The 19,489-nt window shown below is 49.1% G+C and overlaps 3 protein-coding genes across 3 annotated transcripts; all 3 read left to right on the top strand.

Moving 5' to 3' along the window:
- Positions 1 to 10,027: 10,027 nt before the first annotated feature.
- Positions 10,028 to 11,823, top strand: BCR38DRAFT_350261 (uncharacterized protein; the record flags this gene model as incomplete). Its single annotated transcript, XM_040856551.1, has 2 exons — positions 10,028 to 10,946; positions 11,000 to 11,823. The coding sequence occupies 2 exons, from the start codon at positions 10,028 to 10,030 to the stop codon at positions 11,821 to 11,823; spliced, it is 1,743 nt and encodes a 580-aa protein (XP_040712447.1).
- A 1,840-nt stretch (positions 11,824 to 13,663) lies between these two features.
- On the top strand, positions 13,664 to 15,263 carry BCR38DRAFT_350728 (MNNG and nitrosoguanidine resistance protein; the record flags this gene model as incomplete). The annotated part of the gene is made up of 3 exons (XM_040856593.1): positions 13,664 to 13,778; positions 13,842 to 14,533; positions 14,592 to 15,263. 3 exons carry the CDS (start codon positions 13,664 to 13,666, stop codon positions 15,261 to 15,263), a joined length of 1,479 nt encoding a protein of 492 aa, XP_040712446.1.
- Positions 15,264 to 15,705: 442 nt separating this feature from the next.
- BCR38DRAFT_412220 (uncharacterized protein) lies at positions 15,706 to 16,161 on the top strand (the record flags this gene model as incomplete). The annotated part of the gene is made up of 1 exon (XM_040858664.1): positions 15,706 to 16,161. The coding sequence occupies one exon, from the start codon at positions 15,706 to 15,708 to the stop codon at positions 16,159 to 16,161; it is 456 nt and encodes a 151-aa protein (XP_040712445.1).
- Between the last annotated feature and the right edge of the window lie 3,328 nt (positions 16,162 to 19,489).

The raw sequence follows: 19,489 nt of genomic DNA, 5'->3' as shown, positions 1-19,489 counted from the left end.
CTCTCACGCTCATCGTAGGTCGTCCTGGGTCGGCTGGCGGAAAACGGTCTTGGATGCCATTGTCTGCGGGCATTCTGCAGACTCGGTTCTGTCGGCTCAACTGTGCTCTTGGTGTCCGGGGTGGAGGAGTTGTCTGGTGGTGGTTGCCATTTTCAACACTGCTGGTTTCACGAAAAACTGGAACTAGCCATATCAAGATCCGATGATGAGGAACCCTCAAAACTGTTCAGGGCGAGGAGGTACGGTATATTTCCCACTCGACGCATCGACGGGAGAGTTGATCCTATGCTTTTATACGCCGCTTGAGTTCAGCCAGGCAGACTATCCTGAATCATCCACTTGAGTAATGCCACTGGGACTTGTGGAGAAATGTCCTTCTGTCGGATCGCCCCAGCCTTTGATAGTTATCCATCAGTTGTTTTTCCGCTGGCGGCTACAATGGTCAGTTGACGGGATTTCGGACTCTGTGCCATGAATCCTCTAGTGTATCAGCCATTGTTATGCTCAGACGTGATCAGCACTCTCAGTCAAGAGGCTATTTTGCTGTACTCAATGCCCTTGCGGCCACTTTCAGTCTTTTTTTACTTTGGAAGGGCATAGAGACACATTCTTCAACGATTGAATTCACTGTGGAAATGCAAAGCCTACGTAAATACTCTTTCGCACCGTATAGTATACTTAAAGGTATACGTTGTGTAATTTACCTAACACGCCTGGCGGTTTTGCTGTAACTTCTGGAACATATCACACACTATTTCACATACTCTACTTCGCTACCTGGATTAAGCTGGGGTATAATTCTGCGACGGTTCTTTAGTCGCCGAGATCTTTAAACACAGATTTGGACTCAGCCAAGTCTGTGTGGTCTTCGCCCAGCATTCATATTACACACCCCATCCTACAATAGCTGCGTGAACTAATAAAACTACATCAAGGTAGACGGTGAGTGGGTAACGCTTAAAGATAATGAAATGACCATAGCTTAGCCATTTTGAGTTTTACCTGAATCAGAGCCGACGAGAAAAAGGCCAACAGCTGTGCAGCTTTCGGCGCCTGTTCCGCCGCAAACAGAGCGGACAGTAGACATGGCGACACACCCTTCTACATTGATATAAGGGAATCATTGCTCATTATACTAGATGAAGTTATTCTCACCTCACCTATAACAAACATCCTTAGGACCCGGTAATAGAACTTCGCGGACTACTAATATACTCGAACAACATACACCTACATCAGAGTAACCAATCGATCGGATACCGGTCCGGACCGGTCCGATATTCCGATATCGATACCGATCGGTAGCACATTTTGTTCATTAGATCGATACCGGTACCGGTATATCTGAGATCCTGCTCGATCGATACCGGTGGCAGTTTGCGCCACCGGTATCGATCATTCGATCTGACCGGACCGGTTTTATGGAGGATTCTGAGGGCATCGTGACCCTTGTTGTTGACCCTGGTTTTATCTAACCTAATACGGTTAGGCGTTGTTTTAGGTAGGAAAAGTGAAGAGCTGAGTTGGCGTGAGCATTATATGGCTAGGTTGAGGAAGCGTTGGGAGGGTGACTATAAAAATAGGTAAGTATAATATCTAGATAAAATGTTCATCTCTAACTGACCCTCGTCTAGGCCCCTTCCTGAGACCAACCCTTTAGCTGAAGCTGAGAACCAGCCAGTCCTTACGATGCTTCAACGCCGCAAGCGTTTTTATATGAGCGACGCCGACTCCGAGGTCCTTGATTCGCAAAGTACACAAGATACACAGCCAATAGCAAAGAGAAGGAAAGGAAAGGGCAGAAACACCAAGCCGGTGCCGATTAGGCAGGAAGAATCACAACAAGACGAGCTTGACCTCTACCTGGCAGAACCTGTGGTTAACGTGGACCAATATTTAAAGGACCCAGTAGCTTGGTGGCGTGATATTGGCGCAAAACGTTTCACCAAACTGTCTTATATGGCTGTTGACTTCCTTACGATACCTTCAGCGCAAGCAGAAACAGAACGCCAGTTTAACAGTGTAGGAGAGATGGTATCAGCACGAAGATCTCGCCTAAAACGCCACGTTATTGGGGCATCACAATGTATCAGGTCATGGAGTTTAGCAGGCGTTTATCAGGCTGAGTTGCCACTCCATCTGCTTGAAAAGGTATCAAACGTTGAATTGGATGGTGAGGTTTCACGCGAATTAGCTAATTGGGCGCAAAACCGTTAAAAAAATAAACAACTCCGTACAACCGCTATTGATCGATCCGACCTCTATCTGACCGGACCGGTTATATGTGATCGATACCGATCGATACCGGTTGCTTAGTAATATGTACCGGTACCGATCGGATGAATATGATGTTGATCGATACCGGACCGGTATCGGTATCGGTGAAGAATCACGATCGATATCGATCGATTGGTCACTCTGACCTACATGGCGCGGGCGAGGTTAAATGACATCGGCAAATTAGCAAGTAATTACTATAAGTATGAATCTATACTCCGAAACCCACAAGATTCTCGGCCCTGCCGAATTAGCAATGGGGCTGATAAACCACACTATTGAGGATCCACAACAAATAGTGCACAAGGCTGTATTAGAAAGCCTGGAGTAGCCGGAAACTTTCTATATGACAACCGTAAATATGCACATGGCTAGGTTAGATTGCCTGTCAATTACGAGAACTTGCTCAAGAGGCCATCATCTCATGGATATATAAGTACGATTATATTGTAGACAGCCTTCTGTTCAAACGTATCACACCTTTTTCCTCTATAACGGCCACATCAAATCTCTTATATAGGCCCGAATGCCATAACAGACACAAGTTGGGTGGCCATTATCTCGACCAGGTTCTTCATCCAGAGATCTGAGGATACAATTATTATTATTATTATTAAATACGCCGTAGGCTCGAAGCCCCCGGTACCTCTGCTAGTACTCCCGTATGTCAAACCGTGCCCTAATGGCTGGACTAAATACATACGCTGCGTCGTCGGTTCGCCCTATTGGCGACTGCGTTGCGTCCACTACCATACTACGTTGGTTCTCAACCTACCAACAAAGTCCCCCCTGAGAAGATCGATGCTATCTGGGCCTTGAAGCTGTTCGACCCGTCCCTAGCAGCCACCTTACAATAGTCCCACTAACTACTGGTTCTCCTGTTGCCGTTGCGAGGTCTCTGCGAGAGCATAGTGGCCGTGGTGCGATGGCGGCCCGTAATCGTTCCCTCGGTCCTTCCAACAGCCCGCAAAAGAGGATTACGTGCTCTGCCGTCTCAGGGGCGTCGCCACAGCGGCATAGCGGCGAGTACACGCCAAAAGCCCCTATCTTGAATAAGAAGGCTGCTAGTCCTATTTTTTCCGTCCTGATCTGGCACAGCGTAGACGCCTCCAGTCGGTTCAGGCCGAAATACCTGCCCCCTTTCGGTATCTGCATCGAAGGGCCCTCCGGTTCCTCAGCGATAGCGCGTCGCTGGCGATCGTGATGCTCTGCTCCGGTGAGCCATCTCTTCCTCCAGTGGCCGAGGAGGGCAGCCGGGACCTCTTTTTCCTCACTCATCCACTCGGAGCCCCGGGCCTCCTTCTCCATAGTGTACCCTGCCGGTCGGAGTAGCTGCGACGCCTGCTTCCTCTTCGCCGGCCTATCCTGCCGGAGTATATGTGACGCTTTAGCGCTCGCGCTGCGAAGCAGATTTCTCTTCCCGCTAAGCCGTAGCCGTTCTTCAAACTTAGCAGCCCGGGCACTAAGATAGAGGTCTAGTGGCGGGATTGCTGCTTCTGCTTCCAGGTGGCGAACCGGCGTCGCTTTGTGGGCGCCACAGTAAAAACGTACCAAGTCCCCCGAAGCACCCTCCAAACGCGTAAAAACGGCGTACCTTTCCGACGCGATATTTTTTTCGGATGAATATGATGTTGATCGATACCGGTGAGGATACAAGCGCTCGTGCTATTATTCATCATCTAGAAAGAAGATTTGCTATCAATTATACTTGGTACTGTAAAATCTTATCCCAGATGCTACCTTATATTAAGTGGCAGGACGCGGAACCATTATGTGCAAATTCTAAGACTTGCTTTTTGCTACCACTGGTGAACGTGATACTTATCTGGTCGCTTATCGAAGGCAAGGAGGAAGTCATAGACGCGGATGATGAGCAGGAGGCAGATAAAGATGAATGACCACTGTCAGCTTCCAACCCATTGCCAGCGTTTGGAAGCAGGCCTCTCTGCCTCTCTGGGAACTTCAGGTGCTCGCATTCTAACCAGAATCTTGGAATGAGGCAATTGAGTCGAGGCCTCTACGGGACTGGCCGCGCCCAGCACGCCAGCTGCGAGGAAGTGCTCAGCAGAGAACACTAACTCTAGACCACCTGTTTTTTCTAAAAATAAATGGCGAGGGTAAGTTCATCATCACCTCACCTCTTCCCACCTCAATTACCTACGCTTGTTGTCCTATCCGAGTTTCATCACCCCTATATTTCCTCACGTCGGATCATATCCCAAGTTTCATCGACACCCACTGGGAACATGCACCTAATAGCTGATGTAATGGTATATATACCGTCTTGAATAATTGCAAGGCTTCAAGCCAAGATGACCCAGGCAACCCTATGGTTGGAGTATCATTATATAACTGGCCTCGACGTAGACAAAATATTAGTTGATCTTCACTACATTCAGGTTAGATCTGAAAACCCACGAGAATCTGCATCCACAGGCCGCCTTTTTTTTTATTGAACAGGGTGACTGGAACCAAAGCTGGCGAGATTTACTCGTTACTCGAAAAATCGAACAGGTGAAAACGAATTTCTTTGTGGTGTTTGCGGCGACGCCCAATGTATGGAAGTTGCTGTAAAATGAAATCGGTGCCCGTCTATGAGTGGACTTTTGAGCGCTGTCACTTTCGACCTGACGTATGTGGGCGACCTGGGAGATAGCCCACGCTGCCCTAGTTACAACGCCGGGAACGATGTTCAACGTCTTCTGTCTGCCACCTTTACCGTTGGTTGGCGATGCCAATCCAGAGGAGTATTCAATAACTCGGAAACACGGAGCCTCGCCTTCTGCTTAGCTACGATGTAAATTGACAGATGCAAGTTAACACGGTATCCAGTCCTGAGGCGGTTTGACCGCATAACTCTAAGGTGCATGCCTGTCCACACCCTAGGACGTTTGTCCCTATCCCTCTTCACGATGCCAATGACTGTATGAAAAAACACGGTAGAATAAGTGCTTTGCTGGGGTATGGTATTATTCACGTTCAAGTTCGCCTCTGGATAAGTATAACACATTTTGAGAAACTCACGACTCTCCACATGGAAAGAGAACTTAGGAGCGAGGCATTCGGTTTGCCTGGCAAACACTGATCCCACTACTGCAGGTCCATGTAGAAATGAGAAGAAGGACCAATGGGCTGTTCTAGCAAGTTGTCGGTAACAGGGTAGGGTAGGAGAGTTGAAAATATACATTGCCGAGAATGGAAACAACATGTCACGCTGGTCAGATAGTAGAGTGTCGGACCGCACCAGTCTTCGATTTCCAAAACTGTCTTTTCGGTATTACCGTCACTATAGCGAGTTCACTGATGATGGATGGACCCTGAGCACCAAAGCCTTGGCAACAGCCAACTGTTATAATTTCAAGATCAAAACCTCTGGTGTATCAGCAACTGACTCAGTATGCAATCAAGAGGCATCCCTTTTTACTTAACATCCTTATGGCTACCTTCACTCCTTTTGATTTGGGGAGATGAGAGACAATCAATTCCATGCTTTGTTATTGCAATAAGTCTGTAGAACACCATTCTTCAGAGTGCGTGCCGCTATCTTGTTTTGGTATGGTAGTAGAAATATAATTGACGAACAACACTAACGCGGTCAACCCTGCGCGGCGTTCACTTCTGCATTGATTTCTATTTTAGAAAGGGTCCGTGATTAGAAAGGGTGCCCATTATTATCCCGCAAGGTGACAGGCACTCGCCATTCGGTCCCCAATTTGGCTTGTCCTCGGCAGCAACGAGTCAGGGCCGGCCCGCTCGGTCTTATAGTTCTGCGCGAAATCGTGATATCCGGACAAGGCGAGATGTCGGCGAGTTGGACCGGAGTGTGTGAAAAATGTCATCCAGACTTTGAATTTCTTCCCACTCAGATGGATACATTTCTTTGATTAGTAAAATATGCAATCCGAGGACACCTTCATATCCTGTTTCTAGCAATGACATCACTGTAAGGATGCACATACCATCAGAGGAATTACCCCAAACACGACTCGAGCCCGATGAAGTTTATTCAGGGCAATTTAAGGTGAGGTGAAGAGTTAGTTCAGTTCGTTGTGCTAGATTTTCGCGCGTGCTAGCGTGGAGATACGATGGACATGTGAGATGGGACGAATCCGAGTTGATGCCACCTCGTAGACTCGGTGACTCGGTTCTCTATTTGCGGCTGATGTTCCCAACATCTTTTTCTTACTTTTTCCATTTTTGAAATATACGATATTCGAAAAATCTGCTGTCTACCTGAATCTTCCAAGTCAATTAGGGGATATCGGCCATACCGCGGACATGACTCGTAACCCTCTTGAGGCTCGCCACCCACCACACTTGAACAGGCCAATACAGCAAACACCTAAAACGGAGACGAACATATAAAACAATTCAAGTTGCCAGAAGGATTGAGAACCGGACATGTTCGGGCCCGCGATCTTGGCACCGTACTTGTAGGGCTTGGGGTCCATTTTAAGCTTACTCAAGGAGCTAGTATAGCATGGCTAAGCTGTCGAGAGGATTGTGACTTGGAATTTGATGCGAACACTTGGCAAAATATATTCAAAAAGCGTTCCGCTAAAGAAATATGCCCGGAGAGCTGGGGGCCAAGGAATAATCAGTGCAGCGGAAATAGTGCCTGGGAAAGGAATGTAAGGGACTTCATCTGAAATCATCCAATATATATGAAGTGTCGGAATCGCCAAAAGTTGTCAGGCCCCATATTTCAATATCAATCTTGGTACAGTACCAAAATCTGCCGTGCCATATGCTATGCAATGCACCGTCACAACGCCACAACGTCACAACGCCACAACACCGTTTGCAGTTTAGGTCGGCTGATTGGCTGAATAGCTGAATTCTTCTGAGGCACAGCCAACAGCCACCGGTACTTGTGCACCTGCATCGACGATCAATCATCGATGCTGTCATATCGAGATTGCGGCCATCGGCGAAGCGTAATAAGCGCTGGACTGCGGTGCTTGATGTGCTGGATCATTGTCACATTATTCTTCATGGGCTCGACAAATAGCCTGAACCGGGCAACGCAACCGGTGGAAGAGATACGCCACAGCATCGCCAACAAATGCATACCCATATCGTCGGTTGACAATGGTGCCACACCACATCCGTCCTGTCGTTCGTTTGAACATTTGTTTTCAATGCCTGCCGTCCGTTGTTGTGTTGTTCTGCCGTGCTTCGCCCATTACTCTGATCCGCAAGTAAAAACCTTGTCCAGCTGATAATACTGGAACGAGCAAGAACCAAGCCCCAGCACTGTCCCATCTGCGGGTCTGAGGGCATTACGATTCCACCTCTAGGCACTTGTGCTAGTATCGAGCGAGAAGTCTGGACCGGATAGCCTGGGCAAGTCGGCTTCAGATCTCAAGTTTTTGGCCAAGGCTGACTGACGAGAAAAAGCTTGACGTGAAGAACGCCCAGGAAGATTGGACGGCAGTCTCCAAATAGTCTGGTTGTGGAACCCGCATAAAAGGGGATATGAACAGCATCCCCAAACGGTAAAACTGCCGTGATATTGAAACTGGGATCCCATAGAGACTCCCCGTCACAGCGCTGTTGGGAGATAACCCATTGTGCCGCCCACATCGGCCCCAGAGTTGCCGAATGGCAAGGAGGAAGTGCCATGATGCTGCATGAAAAGAGTAAAGGCGCCCGTGAAGGACCCAGTTGCTTCAGCAGAGACATGGAGGCATGGTCCAACCATCTTCAGGTTGTCAGGAGACGCTCAGAGGATCTCGCCCGAGCTGGATGAAACGCTGTCACGTCAGGTCGCGGCTATTTTTGCACTCAAGTCAAACCCAAAAGTTCCCATCGGAAAGTTATCACGGCGACCGAGGTCAGTGCCCGACTCTCCGAGGTGGGGACCAGGGCAGTTAGACAGGTCAGTGCTCCAAGTCGTGCTTCCCTTAGCTGTTCTTGCGACTCACCCCATTACTGAATTACTGTTAAACCGAAAGGATCATTGCGAGTTATTGCAAGCATGGTGAAGTGTCAATTGTTAAAGTTTGAGTAGCGAAATAATGCGAATCTCATTTGAGAAATTAGTCCGGGAGGCCACCCATCTGGGCTCTAGACGCTACGGGGAAATGTTCCAGAAGGTGGGACTACATTTACGGGAACTACAAGCCTGTTTCAGGGCCTACATAATACAGTCGGCTTTGTTCCCCCCTTTCGTTAACTCCCCAAAGCAGAGACCGATCTGAGGATCGTCGAGGCCAATCCAAAAAGAGGACCGTGAACAAACGGGAGCGCAAATCAAATACTATGGTAATAAAGCAGACAATATTTCGGTCCCGGGAGACGACCGACCTCGGGAACGAACGGATTCAGAGCCTGTACGTAGCAACAGCAGCTATCCTGAGGCGGTTGCTCCCTGTCATCACTGCGCTGATGTCTTTTTGTCGTATCTGTTCAGCAGATTTCTCAGCAGGTCGAGTCCGACAGGGGAACCCATCCATGCATCAGCCACAGGGCCGAGTGGGTTGGCGAGAAGCGAGAATATCCCTATTGGACAATCCAGATGATCCATCAGCCTCGGTGGTGGCAGTGCTCCCTGTGGGCATCGTATCTGCTCGAGTGGAATTCAATCTGATTGTGCCGATGGGCCCCACAGACAGTTTAGACACGGAGAGCGCTACCTTGCTGCTAAAAGGGTTCCAGATTCCTTGACCCCGTCGTTTATGCGTTGTGGATTGTGGGTGGACGACGGGATATTTTACCGCGAGCCAGGCTCATCCGACAGTTCAGACCCACGTAGGGAAACGTTTTGAGGGGCGTTTCTGCTTTATGTCGCTATGTGGGCGGGCGGTTTGGGGGCTACTACCAACTTCTCGCTTATGCTCAGCTCAAGGAGTACAAGCAAACTGACACCTGCATGAAATTGAATGGGTGCCACTTCACTTGGGTGTCCGTCGCTGGGTAATACTATACCCGCAGCGTCCGGGTATTGGACGTGGAGCAAGATCCCTACCACAATCAACTCAGTACCCAGGTACCTAGGGGTATGGTATGGCTGCTTCGGACGGACTGGACTGCTGCGTTTACATATTATCTCAATAAGCTGCCCATCAGCGCCGGTCAAGACTACCAATACCATTTCCATTCCCATCTTGTCAAGCGTGCTCTCTCAACAAAATAATCAATCTTCGTCGTCTTGTCGTCTTCACCATCGTCATCATTGTATACCACTTGTGGACAGCCAACCATCATTGTCGGTTTCGCCAAAATAGCTTGTTTGCACCTTCGACGTCTAGTCTTAATAGGAAGCCGGCGTCGTCATCCTCAGGCCGCAGGAATCCCTTTTTTTTTTGGCGAGCTTGTGTGCAACGGTTGCTTTCGCTGCGCCAACTCTGTGCGAGCATCCTCAGGTTTCGTCTGATTGGGTCGGCCATTTCGCACTCGCCCGAGTTTCGCCGCCGTCTATTGGTCTGCCGAGGAGCACCTTCACCAGAGGCTTACGCGTCCCTCCCCCCGACCAAAACCGTCGCACCCCGGCCAACTTTCCTATCCGGGTCAAGTTCCTGCCAAGTCTCTGTACTGTCCACTTGTCCACTCGCAGCACTCTCAGGCCACTGCTAGGCATCCATAACATCCAAATCCCCATCCTGTCCCATTCCCTTATCTCTACCGGTTTGTTCCCCTACAACGAAACGAAGGCTCGACGTCGTATCCATCCGCCCTCATCTAAGGGAAACTCTCTGTCTTGGACTGTCTCCATACCACCTCAACAGTATAATACCTCTGCAAGATCATGTCGGCTTCTAGCCAATCCACCTCGTCCACCAGCCAGACGAACAACCAAAACGGATGCGTCGTTGATCCTCTAGATCTACTAGACTTCTCCGAGTACGACGGCCTGCCGTATCAATCACCATCAGTGTCGCCAGCAACCACGAAGCCTCAGTTCTCCAGACCGTCGACGACGACTGCCACAACGTCCGTGATGCCTCCAAGCCAGAACCTGTCTGGCCCGAGCCACCAATATGACCAGTACAAGCAACAGACGCCTTTCGTCCCCGGCGCATTGGCTAGCACGATTGCCCTGAACCAGACCAACTCACACATGGGTTACAACCTCGAATACAACCTGAACACGAGCCCAAGCAACGATATTTTCGACTTCAACACCGCGCCTCAATCATCACCGGACATGGATATGGACTTCGAGTCCCCGCCAGAGGCGTCTTTCTTCTTCCCCGAGAACACCATCAACCCTAACGCCATGGGTGGCCGCGACGCGCAGACTTTGTCCCCGTCTCCAACATTTGCAAGCAACGTCGGTAGGATGTACCCGGGTATGCACCAACAAGCCGCCTTGGCCAAGGCCCAGGCCCAACAGAGGCAGCAGCAGCAGATCATCCAGCAGCAACAACAACAGAGGCAACACATGCAGCCGAAGCAGCAGAAGCCCAAGGGTGCTCACCCTTCGGACCCCATTGTCGAGCAGAAGATTACCCAACTACTCAACTCGATGCGCGCCAAGAGTGGCACGTCTGAGGCCGAGCTGAACTCCCCTCTCATGAACACCTCGCGACCCAAGAAGGATGAGGATGACATGGACGAGGACGAGAGATTGCTGGCTAGCGAAGAGGGCAAGAAGCTCAGCAGTAAGGAGAGACGCCAACTGCGCAACAAAGTATCTGCTCGCGCCTTCCGCTCACGGAGAAAGGGTCAGTATTACGCGCTCATCCCAAACCCTGTTACCATTGCTAACCTGTCACAGAATACATCACCCAGCTCGAATCAGAGATTGCCACCAAGGTTACGGAGAACGGTGACCTCCGCGCACAAAACCGTGCTCTTTTGGATGAGAACAGGCGTTTGTCCGACCTTACCCGCATGCTCCTGTCCTCTCCGTCTTTCTCCAACTTCTTGGACAACCTGAGCAACAACCCTGCATCCGTCCCTCAACAACAGCAGCAACAACTGGCTCAGCACGTTGACCAGAGACAATCCGAAGCTCGCCAGATGCCCAAGGATGTCAACGCCTACGCGGCTGCCCACCAAGCTCAGCAGCAACAGATTGGCATGGTTATGATCCCCGAGCAGAACATGGATTTCTCCATGCTCAACCTCGAGTCCAACGATGCCTACAGCTACCAGCCGCAGGTCTTCACTGTCGAGACCCCTGAGATGCCGGTGATTGACGCTGCCATGCTTTCTGGCAAGTCCTCCAGCCTTATGCCCGAGTCTTTCGAGTCGGTCAATGAGAAGGTGGAAATGCCCACCATGGAGTCGGTCAAGAACGATGCGCCCGCGTCTCCTGTCGCCCCGACAATGGGCGAGAAGACTGTCGCCGATCTCGATGCTGACATCTACGACGACGAGGTGCCGGTCTCGTCAGATGTCGAGGTTGATGCGGACAGCCTGTCCAATATTGACCTCTTCGGTGGCGTCGAATCGGAAAAGGCATTGGCGCACTACCAGCTCGTCGATGCTTCAACAGAGGACGCCACTGCTTCCCGAGCATTAATGCGGGTGCAGCGCATCTCTGCCAGCCTTGAGGCCACAATGGCGAGGTTAGAACTCCTCACCATCAACTTGTGATTTCCTTCATATCTACTATCATTCCTCTACTATCATTCCTTCCTTTGTCTTCTATCTACGGGTTACACATATTCCCCCAGGCACGGCGTCAGGGTTACTTAGCATCATCGTCATCACATGATTATGGGGTGGCAAAGGTTCACGCGACATTTTTGTTTGTTTATTTGTACTATGTTCTTGCTTTCAAGCGTGGGACGAAGGACAAGATATAAGAGATAGAGGATGGATGAACGAGTGTGGGAAAGTGGTTCCTGTACATTTGTACTCGTTTATGATTAGAACGAATTGGATAAGTACAGCCTGGATGGGCTGTAATAGATAGCTGGCAATTCGCTGCTCAATGAATAACAGATTGTAAAATACTCCGAGTTTCACTTCCAATTTTGTGACGGTCACATCGCCATTGCTACCTCCGAGCTGCTTTTTACTCTCAGCAGAAACCTCGCGTGTCGCGAATTCGGATCTTAACTTCGTACTTCTTCGACATATGCATTACAAGTGGTGCAGTCGCCTCCAGAGTCGAAAACCCGGAGCCGTTGGGACGAAACTCGTCGAAGACAACACCCAGTTCGGTCTCGGGTCCAAAGTCGACTGACTGACTGAATGAGGGTGATGAGATGGGAATCTCGCCGGAAACCAAACGGGGGAAGGCCGGTCTAGCATAGCCCGTGGTTGGTTACAAGAAATATAAATAAACCATTATCACCTTCTGTTTAAGGTGCTTGATAGAGTTAGATGCGTCTCCGCCATGTGGTGGATGGATCTCAGCCTTTAGCCATTGATGTAGACCTGGCATTCCTGTATCACGTGGTTTGGCAGCGAGGGATGCCCAGATGGGACGGTGGCTGGCCTGGATTTGGTGTAAGGGTTAGAATGAGAGTTGTGATCAGGATGGATGAAGCCTAACTGCGAAGGTGGCCGGTGGACACAAATGTGTCCGGTCCGTATGAAGCATCTTTGTATACAGTGCCACAACGGTCCTCACCATTGTGGGTTTGCACCTTGCGTTTGGACAATACTTGGCATGCTCGGTTTAACTGATTAAGCATCTTTAGTATCAGCATCGTTCATAGACGAATCTTCACCATTGCGGGGTGGTTGCACCTGACATTTGGGCAATGCTTGGTATGCTTGGTTTAACTGATCAAGCATTCACTAGTATTGAATTGGGTCTTGAAAGAGAAGTTTTTGAAGCCAATTAAGAGGTACTTCACTAGAGGAGGAGGTTGCCCCGGATCTCATGATCAACCACATGCCGGAGGGTGCTCTCCGCACAATCTGGCCGCCGCTTGCCATGGCGGCGAGATTCGTACCGCCATGTCTGTCCTCGTTGCATATGTTTCTGGATGGTCTGCCAAGTGAATCGTCGGTAGATCACTGCCTGCGGCCAATCGTTTGACAGCAAGCCATCCGCCAGATCCGGTAGAGCTCAAGGGGTGACATCACCATTCCGGTTCCGTCACGGTTTGCCTGCGTCGCTCATCACATACCATCAGTGCGCGTGGGCAACGGGCAGACTTAGCAACCGACGGGCCACCTTTTCCTCATATCAAGCATTGTAAGTTGCGAACCTAGTTTAGAGGCGTCGTCGGTAAGCCGATGTTTGGAAATTTGTGATCAAATTCAATTGGTATAATAGCTATGTCCTCTCACAGCAGCCATGGCCGCTAGAAGCAGAGAAATACCGGATGCTTCGAGCTTACTTGTCGCCGCACGGGATCCTTGGTGTTCCGATTCGACTCCGACGACTACGATGGAGACTCGTCTTTACTCGGATTGGGAGACTGTGACTACGAGTGCGAATGGGAAGAGTCGAAATACCGATGAACATGTTAATTCCATGTTTGGGGTGGATAGGGGGGTGCACCAAAATCAGCCGCACCAGTCAGTTGGGTTCTGGCATCATCAAATGAGCAAGGTCAGGGCCCATGTATTGCTGTCATGGATTAAGACAGGTATTTTGGCTCCCCCTATTTTAACGACACATGTGTATATTGCATAATACTAATGGATTCCAGTATGTATACTTGTAGTCTTCGTATTGGCTATTTTGTCACTGTACTGGGCAGTCTTGTACGGCGTTGAGGGCCGTCTGGGGAACCTGGTTGTCCATGTCGTCGATTTCGATGGCCAAGTTGCCCCTTACACCAATGTGCAGCCCGTAGTAGGTCCATTGGTCACCCAACTGGCCATGGAAAAGGTCGAAGAAGTCGGTCAACCTTGCCTTGGCTACACGATCTTGCCACCGTCTCAGTTCCACAACGATCCCATTGCAGTCCGACGGGCAGTCTACGACTGGCACTCATATGCTGCTATAATTGTTAACCCCAATGCCACAGCTTTGTTGGTAGAAGCTGTCTCGACCGGCAATGCTTCCTACGATCCAACGGGAGCAGTGCAGATTATTATGCTCTCGGCCAGGGATGAGACGACTTATTATACCTACATCATCCCACAACTTCAGGAGTTCACGAAAGCGTTTGTTACAGAGTTTGGCTCACAGTGGATTCAGAGTCTCATGTCCAACACATCCACGTCAAATAGTGTGCTGGCTCGAGTACCACAGGCTGTGAACCCCGGCATCTTACCCTCGATGGTTGACTTGAGGCCATTCCAACCCGCTCAGGCGACGCCAGCCGTCACGATCGGTCTTATCTATCTTATCATAGTGGCTTTCTTTTCCTTTGCTTTCTTCCTACCTATCCACAACGTAAGTAATCTTCCAGATGTCCCCACCCATCTCAACCCCTTTTACTAAATCCTGTCAGAACTACATTAACCCCCAAGGTCACCCGCCCCTCCACTTCTACCAACTTATTATCTGGCGCTGGCTTGCCACCATGACCGCCTACTTTATCATCTCTCTAGTATACTCCCTCGTCTCCCTCGCCTTCCAAGTGCCCTTTTGGCCCAGTCCTGCCTCCCCAACTTCAGTCGCCTTGGGTGCCACGGCGTACGGCCGCGCCTCCTTCCCCGTCTACTGGATGCTTAATTTCGTCGGTATGTGCGCCCTGGGCATCGCCTGTGAAAATGTCGCTATGCTCGTCGGGCAGCCCTGGACGGCGCTCTGGCTCATCTTCTGGGTTATCACCAACGTGTCGACCTCATTCTACGCCATAGACCTCGCGCCGGGGTTCTTCAAGTGGGGTTATGCATGGCCGCTGCATAACATCGTGGAGGCGAGTCGGCATATTTTGTTTGATTTGCATTCGCGAATTGGGCTGAACTTTGGGGTGTTGTGTGCTTGGACCGCGGTGAACACGGCGCTGTTTCCGCTGTGTTGTTATTTCATGAGGTGGGCGAACGAAAGGGAGAAGAGGAAGGAAGAAAGGGATAAAGATCGTTATGTGGTGGATACGTTTGAGGGAAAGAAGGAGGTTAGGAAGAGGGAAGGGGAGAAGCCACCAATTAGGAAGAGGGGTTTCCTCAGGGGATTCTAGGGGTTTTCGCGAAGTCCGATGCTCAATAAGACACAACTTGGTTATGCGTCTTCTATATCGTATCTTTCCACGGCGTGAAACTACTGTAGAATTGCTAACTATCAAGGACTGCTCGAATGAGCAAAGGTGTCCAACGGGGATGTTGAAACTGGACTTGAGACAATACAACGTTATAGTTACAAACCTAACCACATAATACTGGAGCTGATAAACCTGTGCCTGAAACATCTTATTTGCAGTGCATTGGTGGGATCTATACCACAGCCATGGTGGTGGCCGAGCCCATCCCCTTCCCCCCTTTCGATTGAGCCTCGACTAACAGTTATGATTATATATACAGCAGTTCCCGCCTATTCAACTCGCGCCTTCGTATTAATTCAAGTCGTTTTACATAGGCTTGGTCTACACGAGTTGATAATCCATCCCTGAGTATGAACACGTCATGAATCCTTCACCACCGGCAGCAAGTATTACTTACGAGGCTGTTGAGTGCGACAGTAACTTCCTCGCCAAAGAAGCAAATGGTTCTGGGGTTAGGCCTACGTCCGGATTACACAAATCTCCAGACCAACACCATACCGCAACGAATTTGACACCAATGACCAATCAGTCTACGATCCCAAGAGCCAAAAGATCGCACCTCGACTCTAATCCCTATTCATCCGCCACACTACCAGAGCTGTTTAAAGATCATCTATGCCTAGAGAGGACACCCCATCAAGTTATACCGATCTATAAAGACGTCATCAGACTTATCGCAAGCTATAATAAGCATAGAATTGAGTGTGTCTCTGATCTCTCCAAATCCTTCCCAAGAGCGCAAATGGGCCATAAGATCCTTGAAAGTACACGAAGACAAAAAATGACCCCAGAATACATGCTGTATCGGAGGAGATAGTACAGGGTGATTGGCTTGGCTGTAGATACCGGAAGGTCTGGGCATTGAGGTGCTACAGCCAAGAAAACTCCAATATCGTGTTGTTGGGCCCTAGAAAGAAATTGCGAACTTCAACATAACGTTACTTCGTACTTACTAACCACACAATTCAACGATTTTTACTAAATTAAGTACAGCCAGTGTACTACTATATAATCCTCTGCTTCGCTAAGTCTGTTAGAGTCTAACTCCGTGTAACGAGGATATCACACGTCTCACGGGAATAGTCTGGTAGTGCAAAGAGCGGCTATGAGGCGCCAGGATTACGGGGACGTATATTGCAAGACTGGTTCTTAAGGAATCTAAGTTAGGTAGGAGCGCCTCGAGATGTTCTCTTTGACTAGGTGGTTCCGGGGCTACCGAATCGGGGGCGAAACCCCCCAGACTCAGCTTGTCGGCTGAGACCGGCCCGCCATGATGGCTATTTCCTTACAAATCGTCGATTCTAGCTAATTCGCGGATTCGCGGATTCGCTGATTCCTATGATTTTCCATTTTATTAGAAGGAGCGCTAATCCGACGTTATTACCCTAAACTATAGACGATTCTGCTAGCCGTTACCGCCTTAGCCTTATATATAATTCGATATTATAGTAATCTCACGATCATAATAGCGTCTGGATTCAGTTTCTAGTCACTACGGGCTCCGCAAATCCCGCGATGTTCTATATATAGCAGTATGATGTGAGTATTTCGTGCTTCTTTGTATGAAAGTCCAACTTCGACTACACACATTCTGAATGTTGAAGATCTAGGACATAAATTTTCATGCTGAGATTCTAATCCTATGAATAAGAAAACACAGTTGGTATAGAGTTTTCTTACCCCGCGTTCGAGGTTTGGGACCAGCTAGAATAGGACCAGAATACTAGTAACAGCAAATACAGTAACGTAGTCCACGGTCCAATTGCACACTTTGGCAGACCTTATACGACAATGTATAAGTTAATTCAACCACAACGCCTATCATCAATTGAAACTACTCAGAATCGTTATCTTCAGACGTCTCTACATCATTTCCACAAGTGCGCGCATTATGTCCGGGCTCGCCGCAGACTCTACAGCGTCGTACACGCGCAATTCGCCGCCTCGTACGACCACCAATTTGACGAAATTCGTCATGTAACTGCCCATCAACTTCTCGTTGAGACTGTAGGTCCTGTACAGCTTGTATACGAAGTGACCCTCCACTCTGTAGCTGTTTTTTCTTCGCACGGCGACGTCGACTTAAGGTCTCATTTGCCTTTCGAAGTGATTCGACCTCGCCTTCTAAAAGGGCAAGCCGATGCATAACCTTCGTTGTACCTCGCGCAATCTGATCTATTCCAGCAAAAATTGACGTTGGTGAGCTATTTTGATGTCGTACAATCCTATTTTTCACATAATTGGTTTGTGATTGGGCTTCGGTTGGCTTGTTCGGAGTCTTTGATTCCCAAGTGACGGGGAGACCAGCCGAGCTACCCGGAGGTGTTGGCGTATGTAATTTCACATCGAGCTGTGATATGACATAATCTGCATCGTACGGAACTATTCCTACCCCTCAGAAACCTCCTTGGATATTTGAAACCGTGAAAGTTGCGTTGTACGCGGTTAAAAACGCCGGTAAAAAGTCTTCTTTCGAGATATGACTTATATGTGCTCGCGTGAGATCTTCGATTTCTTTTCCGTACGCTCTTTTTAACCCGCGAAAACAACCAACATCAAGAGGCTGGAGCTTATGCGACGAATGAGGAGGCATACAAAGCGTGACGATATTGTTAGCTTTGCAATATACCTCGAAATCGGTCGAGTGATGGCTTTCGTGACCGTCGAGGATCAATAGGCGATGAGTACCTTTCGTACGAGACTTGGTGTGATGATCGAAGTGTTTTATCCAATATTCGCCTCTCTCGTTCGTAGTCCAGCCATTTTTAGTAACTGCGATAACCCAATCAGGCGGTAATGGGCTGTTTTCGTACCATGACGAGAGGTGGGTTTTGCTGGCGAAAATGATGTACGGAGGGAGGGCATAACCGGACGACCCAACGCCTTGAATAACTGTAACCCATTCCCGATTTCCTTGCTGGGCTGCTCTAGGCCTTCCGCGCCGATCAGAAGTCGTCACGACCATTTCGGACGAGATTTGGCCCATCACAAAACCGGTCTCGTCGAAGTTGTAGATATCCTCCTCCTGGATCGCGTATTTCGCAATTGTATTCCGTACCAGGTCAAACCACGCGCGATACGCGTCGGGATCTTCGAAGAGGACTCTCTGATAGTCGATAATTCGATTTAAACGCGTCCGGAGGTCTGGTTGTCGTCTTACGAAGCTCGAGGCCCAGTTGACGCCGATGCGTCCCGCGTCGCGACTTCAAAGTAATCGGTTGGCCATATCTTCAACACCACTCAATCGGGAAGGAAATGCTCGCGAATCTAGGTCGTTTATATGTCGTACGATTGCCTCTTCTTCGGAAGGAGTCAACTTTTGCGTTGGCGATCGCGTAATCGCTCGAGCGGTTTTACCGTCGCGTCGATACGCAAGGGTTCTAAAAGGTACGTTATAGATCTGACCAGCGCGACGTACACTTAATTTTGGATCAGATTGAAGCGCATGTAATGCTAGAATCATATCACTTTCATTCCAAGAACCAACCATAGTTATGTGGTGAAAAACCGCAGGTCAAAGTGGTAGCGTACGAAAATCTGCCGAAGTGTGCAATTGGACCGTGGACTACGTCACCTAATGAACTCAAACAATTGCTGAAAATATCGTTTATAATACTACCTTACAGAAGCCTACGAGTTATGAAGACAGTGAAGTGGACTAGCTACTACATGTGAAAAGTAACAAGGGCCTGTGCCTCTATAACACCTCCTAGGCTATAAAGGCCTAGGCGATAGGCACCTTCCGTCTCGCTTTTACCTCTATAAATACCGAAAAGGTTCCTTTGCGATATAGCTATAATAGGACCAGGTATAACGTACCCCACGGTCTAATTGAACACTTCTTAAGACCTCCGGAATCGAGGTAATGGCGGGCGAGCAGGGTGAGCTACGTCTAAGCTAACCTGAGCTAAACTAAGCTATGCCTCAGATATGCCTAAGCTAGCCTAAGCAAAAGCCGCGAGTGGTCATGCAAAGTGTCAAGATTGACATTTTATGACATGATTTCCGTGAGTGTCATCGGAGACTGAGAGGTGTATTGGGAAGATGCAGTGTAATGACGACTGAGGGTAGATTGCTTCTGATGGCATGCTGGGTGAGTAAATTTCACCCCTAATAGACCGAAGTGGGCGTAATGGATAATGTTC

The sequence above is a fragment of the Pseudomassariella vexata genome (genome assembly GCF_002105095.1).
Source record: "Pseudomassariella vexata strain CBS 129021 chromosome Unknown BCR38scaffold_12, whole genome shotgun sequence".
In the NCBI taxonomy this organism is placed as follows: domain Eukaryota; kingdom Fungi; phylum Ascomycota; class Sordariomycetes; order Amphisphaeriales; family Pseudomassariaceae; genus Pseudomassariella; species Pseudomassariella vexata.
The sequence above is the reverse complement of the archived record's forward strand: the minus strand, read 5'-3'. Positions and strand labels throughout refer to the sequence as shown.